The 12,253-nt window shown below is 42.9% G+C and overlaps 1 protein-coding gene across 1 annotated transcript in view; it reads right to left on the reverse strand.

The window, feature by feature from the left end:
• The window catches only part of lama2 (laminin, alpha 2), a 100,474-nt gene that overhangs the window by 58,771 nt on the left and 29,450 nt on the right, over window positions 1-12,253 (reverse strand). Inside the window, exons 12-17 of the mRNA XM_030782903.1 lie at window positions 10,550-10,651; window positions 6,435-6,646; window positions 5,701-5,812; window positions 4,143-4,256; window positions 1,754-1,881; window positions 738-824 (exon numbers count right to left, since the gene is read on the reverse strand). Of these exons, the coding sequence (XP_030638763.1) occupies window positions 738-824; window positions 1,754-1,881; window positions 4,143-4,256; window positions 5,701-5,812; window positions 6,435-6,646; window positions 10,550-10,651 (755 nt within the window). The remainder of the gene's footprint in view (window positions 1-737; window positions 825-1,753; window positions 1,882-4,142; window positions 4,257-5,700; window positions 5,813-6,434; window positions 6,647-10,549; window positions 10,652-12,253) is intronic.

Consider the following 12,253-nt stretch of genomic DNA (forward strand, 5'->3'; position numbering starts at 1 on the left):
GTTTGTTTCATCAACGCTTGAGTAAAAGTCAGAACCCGCAGAGGCACTGGCCAAGCCTCTCTCTCTTTCTCTCTCTCTCTCTCTCACACACACACACACACACACACACACACACACGCACACAGAAAGCGCTCCAGGGCAACAGAATCAAACCAAACCACACCACAAGGCCATAATGACAGTAAGGGCACAAACAAAGCCAAAGCCATGTATGTGAAATAAACCACTGACATAAACACAGAGGAATCTTCTATCGCCACCATCTGTGACATCACCGCAGTCTCCACAAATCAATGGGGAAGTGCCGATAAACGAGACCGCACCCTACTCCAAGGGCTCTTTTTGTAATTGCATTAAATTGAACCTAATTTGGGTCGGGTGTTGACATATTGATTCAGTGGAAACCTAATTCCAAATGATGTATTCCATTTATTTCTGAGAACTGCACTGGTTTTATACTCCAACACAATTACATTCATTCTAAACACAACGCCAGTCACAGTCATCGAACAGCATAAAACTCTACTGCAGCCCCACCCCCCCCCACCAAGACAGTCATTTAAATCAGTTAGATCCATCTCAGCTCCCCTGATGTGGTGCTTAAAAAAAAGTCCCTCTTCTGTGTATATTCCAGCCTTCCCTTTGCTCTAAGTAAGTGTGTTGTGTAGAATTCCAATTAGATTTTTAATTTGAAAAATGATAATTAGCGTCTCAATTGGAGTTGGCCTTTCGCTCACCTTTCGCAGCGTGTTCCGGTGTAGCCCGGCTGGCATCGGTCGCAGATCAGTTCTCCTCGGGCATCCTGGTGGCACGTGGGGCTGAAGCTGGCGCGTTTTTGAGCCAAAACCGGGAGGAGGAGAGGGACGACAAAAAAGAAAGAGAAACGAATCAACCACATCCTTCCATTCCTCGTGTACGTTAAATCTACAGAGTTCTTCAGACAAAGAAGTAGAATAGAAAGAGTCGGAGAGAGAGAGAGAGAGAGAGAGAGAGAGAGGCCTAAGATGGAGTGAACGAGGGTGGGGTTTCGACCTAAAGGGTCAGAAATAGGGACCGATGGGTCTATTTCGGATGACACTGGATCCCGGGTTTGGGGTGAGCTGTTTGGGAAAGAGAAACAAGGTTGAGAGAGCGAGAGCTGGGGGTGGGGGGGTGGGTGGTTAGTCTTTCTTTAGCCGCTGACGGGTCCAGGCCAGGCTGGGCGGCCCAGGGCAAAGGAATGCTCAGCTGCTCAGCCCCCCGACCCCCCCCCCACCAAGGGCGCACTGCCTCTCCCCGGCCAGCAGGGGATTAGTGCCTATTTGACGGTGCTTGGCTGACTGTTAATCCATTGCCAAAATCACAAACTTGCGCTTAAAAAGAACCAACTGTACCTGCTCTCGGTGACAGAGGAGAGGAGAAACTGAAAAAGCTTTTCTGTCATTAAAAGATTAAAATCATTTCTTGCCAGGCAAAATATGAAAATATTCCTGCTGAACAGTTCCTTTAGCTAGAAAGTGAAAAGCTGAGTACAGGTTAAGTTTGGTTTATATTTGTTTTGTAGCCATCTTTTTTTTTTTTTTTTTTTGCTGCTCCGCAGTTTACAGCTCTTTTCAAGTCTTTTATTGTTCACTTCTGAAGTTGTAATTGGAGTGGAACTAACTGTTTTCACTACACTTCTAGTGACAATGTTAGTGCTAAGTGAACGGGTGAAGAAAAAAGAAGCAGAGAAAAGTGTGAGAGTGGCATCAGAGACATGTCTGAGGTAATATACTTGTTGGATGGGCTTGTCAGGGGGCATGCGCATGGCTGGCAGTCATTGGCTGTGCCCTTGGTGGCGTCACCATAGTAACCCTGGACACATGTGTCACAGTGTGGTCCTGTGGTGTGGTCCTCACAGCCCTGCCGGAAAAAAAAAGAAAGAAAAATCCATTTAGGAGACATATTCATCAAAACAGATACACCAATATGACTGTGTGTCTGAATACTATGAAAACAAATATCAGAAACACCAAATTGTTCATAAAAAAAAAAAATCTAGCGAATAAAATTGCACCTCTCTTGTTGAATTATTGTTTGTTTTTTTCCCTCTAAAAGTATAAATAAAGTTTCCAATCCTCTTGAGTGTTCTTAAAATTGACTTAGCCAGAGAAAGTAACATACGCCAATTTTTAGACCCCGTAGACTCCTCCTCTGACTTTGACGATTCACTGAGTAATCGAGAGAGACTTTGGCGAGTGTAGCGTGGCTAAATTGAATGTAATGCATTTCCGCAGGAGCTGGCAGGAATCCAGAACGCTGGTAACGCTAGGCTAATGAGATGAGAGAGCTGTTTTTTTAAGCGCTCCATGGTTCGTCAGACCCAATAAAGCTTAAGTGCTATAGAGTCCAGCGTTCATGTCTGCTCAGCACTCCTCCCCATATGCGGCGGGATTTCTTGATTATGGACTGATGCAGAATGGCAGGATGGGGCTGATTGTTTATGGAAATACGGCACGCGATTGGTCCAGAGGGGCGGCACAGGTGCATTGTGGGTGTTGGGTTCACAGTATTTTGTGTGTACGTTCTGTAAGTCTCCCCCATTCATTCCTGTCTCATTGGATTTCCTGTGCATTGTTCAAATAAATCCTAAACTTTAAAAAGAGAGTGGATAAAGGACGGCACATCTGATAATGCGGTTACATTACGATTCCATCATCTCAAAGCAGCACTTAACCAAAACCCAAAAGAGAGTATTATCAATCAGCTCAACTAGCCAGCCATTCCAGGCTTCAGTGATGCACTGATGTTTAGTATGAGTGATATTCTACTGAAAGTAAATGGATTCAAGGTAGCAAAGGATGTTTAAGACAGCTTTAAAGTAACAGCTTTTAGGCCTGTAAAAACAGCCAGCATTCATTTATTTGCTAGCTAGGAACTTTATAATAGAGGCAAAACAATATACTCTGAATTTTACATTAACTTTGTAGCTAAACTAAACATCCAAGCGCTCCTTTATGACATCAGTGTCCTCTCTATATTTTCTTCTTCTGGCAGTCGGTGTGTGTGTGTGTGTATGTGTGTGTGTGTGTGTGTGTGTGCGTGCGTGTGGGCGCGTGCGTGTGCGTGTGTGTGTGTGCGTGTGTGTGAGTGTGTGTTCGTCAGTAAACCATGAGGTCAGGCACTGATCAGACATGGACATGCATGGACAGAGGAGAAACCCAGCACTACATAGCCACTACAGAGTGTGGTAGAAACTTTCAGAAAGTAAGAAGACAACACACTCTCCGCTGTGACTCAAAAGGGATAATTAGGGTATCCTAGAGTATCCTAAATAAAACTATGTCAATCAGAATCAACAAAGTAAAGATAACGAGCTCTGCACTTAGGATTAAAATGACGTGTAAGCAGATTGTATTTACTACCGGGTCATCCGTGTTAATGTAGCTTGATTGCATGTTTGTTAGGGTTAACCATTTCTGTGTGTTTGCATGTAAATTTCAAGGACATACAAGTGTCGCTGTCTAACTAAATAGACTAATGCACATACTCGGCGGACTGGAGATGTTTGTTTATGTGAAAATAAATGGGCAATTTAAGTCACATGGCGTTTGGCCAAATAGCTATTCTCAGACAGAGAGGGAGAGAGAGCAGGGGAGAGAGAGAGAGAGATAGAGAGAGAGAGAGGGAAAGAGAGAGAGACAGAGAGAAAGAGAAAAGAGGGACAGCAAGAGAGAGAGAGAGAGAGAGAGAGAGAGAGAGAGAAACAAGGACAGGGACAGAGAAGGGACTCAGCTGTGACTATAAGGTGTGTAAGGTGAAACCAAAGAGCAGGTGCAGCCAGTCTCTCTCTCTCTGTCTCTCTCCCTCTGTCTCTCACACACACACAAAATAGTATGTAGTCAGGTAGAATGACAGAATCTCAGAGAGGCCCAACACTGTGAAAATGACATAATCCCACTCTTGTCATTACCTTCCAACAGACATGAACAGTTATCCCACAAAGCCAAATCCATCTTAAAGAGGAAGAAGAAGAAAATCAATTTTCATCTCCTCCAGACATAATGAAACGGAAAGTTGTTTTGCAGTTTGGAAAGGAGGACACCCCCCCCCTCCCCCAACCCCACACCCCCCACCCCCACACCCCCACACCGTCCCCTCCCACCCTCTATCCTCTATTTTACCAGGCACTGTGCGGTGATGTCATCACAGTGAGACGAGTGTCCATGACAACGGCAACGTTCGCAAATGCCATTATGGATGGTGCCATTAACCCTTCGATAACCAGGTTCGCAAGTCTGCAAAGGAACACGTATTCAGTGATTAACACAGAGAACTGTTTTAAAAAGTGTGTCATATATTTCCCCTGAACATTTACACACAAGTTAACAAAAAAAATTCCACTTTTGAGTTTTGGCTGAAAAGCCATTCTAATGAATCCAGCTATTCTTTCATGGCTGTGTCATCATCACAGAGAAAAGCGCTGTTTTGAGAACTATCTGTTACCAGAAGTGTCTGTTAAGACACACACACACACTCACACACACACAAAAGTGTGCATGCATGCACACACACATACACACACACACACACGCACACACACACACGCATGCACGCACAGAGAAAGAGAGAGAGAGAGATGGGTACAGAGACAACTTCAGGTTCTCTTTGTGTTGATGAGAGCAACAACCTAACCGCTACCTCACTGGCCCTGTCATTTCCAGTCAGGAAAACTGTTCTATCCTGCTGCATTTCCAGACAGGAAAACTGTTCTATGCTGCTGCATTTCCAGACAGGAAAATTGTTCTATCCTGCTGCTTTACCAGACAGCAAAACTGTCCTATCCTGCTGCATTTCCAGACAGGAAAACTGTTCTATCCTGCTGCATTTCCAGACAGGAAAACTGTTCTATCCTGCTGCATTTCCAGACAGGAAAACTGTTCTATCCTGCTGCTAGTGCAAGACAGAGCAGAAAGACCGGACATGGAGAAGAGACTGACAAAAAGAAACCAGACAGAAGTGGCAGAGGATGAGAGAAAGAGAGAATGCTTAAAGGCTTTCGCAGTTTGAAAACACAAAACAGAGAATATTAGATTAAAAAAAAAAAAATCAAGAATGAAGAATGTACGACTATAAAAGGAAAAGTCTTGGTGGATACAGAAAAGAAACCACAGCTAAATTTGAAGCTGATTAGCATTTTAAAAGAAAAATCACATCTTTCGACATACTAAAGCTCTTTGGCCCAGACTGTAACTGTTTTCCTAAAACAATTATCTTGATTCAAACACTAAAAATGTAGTTCCTGCCTGCATTTTAACCAGAAGTCAACCTGCTGAACTTAGAAGCATCAAATTCTGTTGAGCTTCTCTACCTTTCCAAATCCTTCACATGGGCATTAGACGCTTAGCGGTTTGGATTTTAATCACTGCTCCCAGTCTGGGAGGTCAGTTCTGGTCAGTCTTGACCCAACTCATGTTTCTAGAAAGAGCAGTCAATGACTATGATCCTTTCTGATGCATTTTGCTTTTCATAAGTACAAAGGTATCTGCAGGCATCGGCATGAATGATATATGCCAAAATCTAGACAATTAGGGAGGAAGAAAGAGATAGCTGTAATGACAAGTTCCTTATTTTATACCATCAGACAACCCCCTGAAACACACACACACACACACACACACACAAACTACTTGCATAAAGAGGGTGAAGTAAGAGGAGTGACCCGTGTGTGACCCTGCTCACCTCACAGGATGTGCCGCTGTATCCAGGAGGACACTCACACACCTCCACTCCTGTGGCCTGCACCTCACCACTGTCACCCTCATTCACCACCTCCAAACTCACAGACAACAGCCTGACACGGAGAGAGAGAGAGAGAGAGTGTGTATGTGTGTGTGTGCATGTGTATGAGAGAACAAGAGAGAGAGAAAGAGAGACAGATCGGTTGCGTGTGTGTGTGTGTGTGTGTGTGTGTGAGAGAGCAAGAGAGAGAGAGAGGTTGTGTGCGTGCGTGTGTTGTATGTGCGTGTGCATGTGAATAAGAGAGAGAGAGAGAGAGGGAGGGAGAGAGATTGTGTTATATCACATGCAGATCCAAATAAATATCATAACTCTCTATCTTTATCTCTATTATAATGTTATGAGGTGCTACAGTAAGGTGTCAACTATATGGCACTTTGTCGGATTAAGACAATAGGAACAAGGACATGTTTTTGTGTCTGGCATTTCACAGCAACACGACAACAACTTCATTTATCTGAAAGAGAGAAATACAGTTTTTTGGTTTAAAGCAGAGAAAATGTGGTGTGTGTGTGTGTGTGTGTGTGTATGCACGCTTGTGTGTGTGTGTGTGTGTGTGTGTGTGCTTGTACGTGTGTGAGGGTGTGAAAGTTAGCGGACGAGATGGAGAGAGAGCGAGGGAGAGAGACAAAAGGCTGTTTACATCGCTTGTTGTAGAGTGCAGTACTGGAGTATACCTGTAGATGGCGGTGTCTTCATTGCTGTACTGAGCTCTGAGGAGCAGCCGTTGTAGTTTGCTCAGGGCCTTGCTGAAGTCTCTCTTGTTGACTGGCAGGCCCGAGCTGCTGTGTTCAAAGTGTTCAGGCTGTAGTACAATCCTTTTTGTAGTCACTAAGAAAGGGTACACCGCTCGCTCCAAACGACTGTCAATCAATCGTAACCCACCGCCCTGCAAGACAGGTAGTGTCAAAACCCCCACTCTCTCCTTCTCTCTCCTCCCCTGGTTAAAAAATGCTGCATGTTTTAATCAGCTGCTGTAAAAATTCTCAAAATTCTCAAAAAATGCAGAAAAATAGTGTCATTAAACACAGCATAGATACCAGGGTGTAGAAACCCTTTATATCATAATGCTAAATAGTGTAATTGTGTGTGTGTGTGTGTGTGCGTGTGTGTGTGTGTTCTTGCTTTGTGTTGGCACTGTTGAACCTTGAAAGTAAGATCCTCAAACAGTGCCCAGGGAATCATCAGATAGAATTGTGGGCTGCAACTTGTCCTCTCCATTTATTTACCCTTCCACTGACTGCTGGGAAATATGATAATCTATGAGGCCCTGACTACTTTATTTACTCTGACTTAATGAAGTGTACACATGCAAAACAGGGGTTTAGCTGTCAATAATGACCTGTTCCACATTTGTGCATGCACACATGCACTCGCACACAGACACACACACACACACATGCACATACACTCAAACTCACTTATACACACACACGCGCATGCACACACACACACACATGCACACACACACACACACACACACACATCCACTGTGGCAGCAGTTGAGAGCATTACAACAGGAGAAGGTGACATGTCAGGAAATAAAATGACTAAAATGCTGATGCTGGCAAGGTGATGATGTAAATTACATCTATAATGTTTTACTGGGAAAAACAATATGAACGAGCATATGGTTGGAGTCATACAGTGAAGAGTGAGCAAGTGTGAGAAAGATTACAAAACAAATCAACAAATCTGTTTGCTGGAACTTTCTGGTTAACTAATACTAATATGAAGGTGAGAGATTTTATAAGGATTAACATTCAAATGCAACCCTCCACACATCTCACACACATAGAGATACAAACATACACACAAAACACACACACACACACACAGATACAAAGTACAGTCAGCTAGACAATTCTAAACCTCTGAGACGATGAAACTTTCTGGCAGGCAGTATATACATTATTATGGCTATGTGATCAAAGACGTGTGTGATTCAAGACATTTGTGTGTTAAAGGATTACGACAGAGTTCACCACAGCCATGTCTGCTCCTCAGTAAAGCAAAAACCGCACACAGGGCATTGGAAACACGGACCAGACTGCTTTTCTGTTTGAGAGACGGCCAAGGAACGCTAAACACGACCAGATGCAAATCTGAGCGATACCGCACTTAAAAGATGTGAAATATTTCAAACATGGCACCAAATGCTAACAAATGTAACCACAGGAATAAGTGAGTTTATTTCTGGGGGAATGGTGGGCTAACATGTGGGCTTAGAGCAACAGAAACAGACTTGACAGAGAATGGTTTACCTGTTTTCCTTTGTTGTGTCAGTTGAAGGTTTCAGAAAAGCTGCCTTGAATCGGTTCTGTTGTTATCATCATGAATGCTTGTGAATGAAAACGTTCACTGGTGGTTTTAAAAGAAAAACTTTTCAAGCTCAACGACTAACTTCTCTGCTGTGTTATTAACGTCAATGAGAGCACTTAAAAGGGGATTGCAGGTAATGACAGCAGCAAAGTTTCACACACTAAATAATGTTCAATCCAAAGTTTTATACACTAAACAATGTTCAGTCCACAGTTTAGCACACTAACAATGTTCAGCCCAAAGTTTTACTCACGAAACAATGTTCAGTCCAAAGTTTTACTCACTAAACAATGTTCAGTCCAAAGTTTTATACACTAAATAATGTTCAGTCCACAGTTTAGCACACTAAAAATGTTCAGTCCAAAGTTTTACTCACTAAACAATGTTCAGTCCAAAGTTTTACTCACTAAACAATGTTCAGTCCAAAGTTTTACACATGAAACAGTGTTCAGTCCAAATTGATCCGTTATGTGTCATTTCAGCTTTAGCCCACAGAGTTAATGCAATTCAATCAACAGCTCAGGCTTCTGGTTAATTTAATTAGCAAAAGGTTTATTAAAATATTAGAACTACTATTATTATTATTACTCTTCCTCTCACTAGTACTACTAATACTAACATAAATGAATTTAAGGGGTCCTGTTCTCTTTTTAGTGTCTCTAATAACTGCGCTGTCTTTTACCCCAGATATCCAGTCGCCGCGTAGCCGTTAGTCTGCACATTGTACTTATATATTACATATTACATGTTAACTACCAAGGCGTTATTACATGTAATAGAAGAATACTGAGGAATACAGAGTATCAAAAATGCCAGCACAAACATTGTTCTGCAGTTCTTTACCTATAGAATATAAACGCATGTTTTTAGTGACATCTAATCTAAAGTGAGTCAAATTTAACAATCCACCTCAGTGGCAGTGGCGGGCACTTTGCGTAGTCCAACCCGTGAGCGTTTGTTAAGCAGGTCTTTGAACCGTGGAGGTTTGTCATAAGAGTCATGCCAGCGCTGATGCTTTTTTGCTTGAGAAACGCGCAAAAAAGGCCTTCTGCTTGAAAAGCTAAGCCACGCCAAATGCCATTTCACATCTATTCAGCCCTCTTGGGTGAATAGCACGCATTCACAAGAATGCCGCGACCCAACACACACACACACACACACACACACACACACACACACACACATACACACACACACACACACACACACATACACACACACACACACACACACTCACACGCACACACACACACACACACACACACATAGAGGAGTCATCATTTGAAGTTCAAATGCGACCCTGACCAACTCCGTAACAGTATATTTAAAGAAGGTGTAAAGAAATTGCGATGCGCCTCGGGTGTGTGAAAGAACAAAGCGTGTTTCCTATTAGACTTTGTGTCGGAATAGCTGTAGGAAGCCCCTGTAGACCTCAGGCATATACATATGAATCTTCCTTATTCCCATGTTCCGTCAAAGCAACCTCTACTAAATAACCAAGGTCCTCACTGCTCAAAAGGATGAGTGAATGTGTAATGCATAATAAAGAAATAAACGTGGGAATTCATCTAAGACTTATGGGTAAGGCTAAATTAATAGCACAGCACATGCATTCATAAAACAGATTCACACACATGAAACTACACACATTAGCTGTCCAGCGGACTGTTAGACTCGTGTGCAACTATATCCGAGTTTGTAATTGTATAAGTGTGTGTGTGCGTTCATACAAATCACTGTCTGTCATGCACCCGTATTTCCACACATTCTCTCTCTTTGATTCACTCATGCACACACACACGAACACGCATGCATGTACACACACACACACACACACACGCACACGCATGCACATATAGACATGTGCATGTGTGTGTGCATGTGCATATCATGTATATATGTACAAACATCATACATACATGATTAATTATTTTCATAAACTGAATCAGTGACTTTGGACAAGTCTTTAGTCAACACATAGGTCTGTGTTGAATTTGGACAGGTCTGTAGTGAACTAAAACAGATATGGGGTGGATTCAGATAGGTCTGTAGTGAACTAAAACAGATCTGGGGTAGATTGAGACAGGAATATAGTGAACTAAAACAGATCTGGGGTGGATTAGGACAGGCAGTGAGCAAATCAAAGTGCGCTATTCCACCATGCAAGATTAGACATTCAAAACCATTCAAAAACACACAAAAATCTTATGGAATCACCTGCAGGCATTTTGCGGGTACAGTTGCATAGGATCAGGGCTATCATACATTTCCAACATGAATAAAAGTGTGTGTGTGTGTGCGTGTGTGTGTGTGTTTGTTTGTGTGTGAACAGGTGTATGAATACTCATTCATTCCTTAGCCCTGGGAGATAACACTGGTGTGAACCTTTGTCATGCTGGTATCTTTGTCATGCTGGTATCTGATCCTCCATGTCTAGGACTAGACTCATACTTGACAGTGAGACACATACCTCTATGATGACATCAGGACCGGAGCTGAGCTGAACCGGTTTGTCTCCCCTCTCTGTGTCATAGGACACGGTAAACACCAGACTCCCTCCTATGGCACCCAGCTGCCAACACACACACACACACACACACACACACACACACACAAAGACGAGTCAGTTTATCATTGAAATTTCTCAAGGATGACACAGCCAATCAGACATAAGAGCAAACTCAATATTGCGTGACTGCAACAGCCCAAATATATAATGTTTACGACATACGACTGTTTCATAAAGTGACTGTTACAGCTGTACAGAATCCCAAGCCATATCCCCCACATGCCTGTCTACATGAAAACATAATTCATATTTCAATTTCTCTAAACATTTATACACATAAGAGGAAGCAATGTTTATATTCATGTAAACATTTTTGTGACAACCACAAATATTAGCCAGTTAGGAAATGATAGGGATAAGAGTTGAGAAATGTTTAGGGAGCTGTTAGGAAACGTTTGGGTCATCCGTGTATCCATGTATCCGTGGACTCCACGACCCAGCTGACAAGTGAGACATAGCTGAGATTTAAAAATTGCATGGATGTCGGGTGTGGGACACACCTCCGCTCACTCAGTTAAACACTGAGCAACTAAACAACTGAGTTTTAACCACTTCAGTGCTCAGAAACCCAAAAGAGTGTCATTTCTCAAAACAGTTCTCATATTATTGTCTGTGGCAACAATTTGACAATTAAACATGTTGTAAAAGATTTTAAAGAGTAGTAGTGCCAGTTGGTACTGATATGACAGTTTACATGTTTGTGAAACACTGTAAATGTGAAGTTGTTCAGCGTATGTCATATCATATGAAGCGATACAGAACACTTTACACTTTCTCTAGTCATTTGCGAACGTGTCTTCAGTTTAACGGTCGTGAAACTCTGGGCCGAAAGGACAACTGAAGTCTTGTCTTTTGTGTTGAACTCTTCCAAGTCTGTACAGTTTAAATACTGAGCTTTGTTTGCTGTCTGTGGCTCTCAGACTCTGAATGGCTAGAGTTTAAAGGAGAGAGAAAGAGAGAGAGAGAGAGATTAAGCGAGAGAGAAAGGTGATATAAAACAACAGAATGAGAGGGATGAGTAATGACACATAGAAAAGGAAAAAAAAAAAAAACGACTAAGAGAAACAAAAAGAGAAAAAGAGAAATAAAAAAGAGGAGAAATGCAATGATAGTGCTGGTATACAACAGACCGAGCAATGGCACCGTGGGGAAGCAGACTATCTCTCCCTCCGCTTTGTGTCCGTCAGTTTTCCTGTCCTCCCCTTTGTCACGCTCTCTCCAAACAAAAGGAGCCTATCAGGCTGAATTTGCTCAGAGAGGGGGGTGGGTTAACTGGTTCTTCTCCATAGCATGATCGAGCTCTCTTATTTCTCTTTGCTCCCTGTGGAAGGATGAGGAGATCCGCCTCAGGCTGCAGAGATGCTAAATGAATGCCGTAGCGTTGAGGTGGGCTGGGGGGGGGGGGGGGTGACCCTATCAAACCCCATATGGAAAACAGCGGTGCTTAACAGCATGCCCCTGTGCCTTCCTCAGAGCCTCTGGGTCTGCTTCACACTGCCTCACAGCCCTGACCCTTTCTCACCCACGCACTGTACACCGAGCACACGCGCGCGTGCACGCACAACATACACACATGCACACACACACACGCACAGCATACACACA

Source organism: Chanos chanos, chromosome 8 (genome assembly GCF_902362185.1).
Source record: "Chanos chanos chromosome 8, fChaCha1.1, whole genome shotgun sequence".
Lineage (NCBI taxonomy): Eukaryota > Metazoa > Chordata > Actinopteri > Gonorynchiformes > Chanidae > Chanos > Chanos chanos.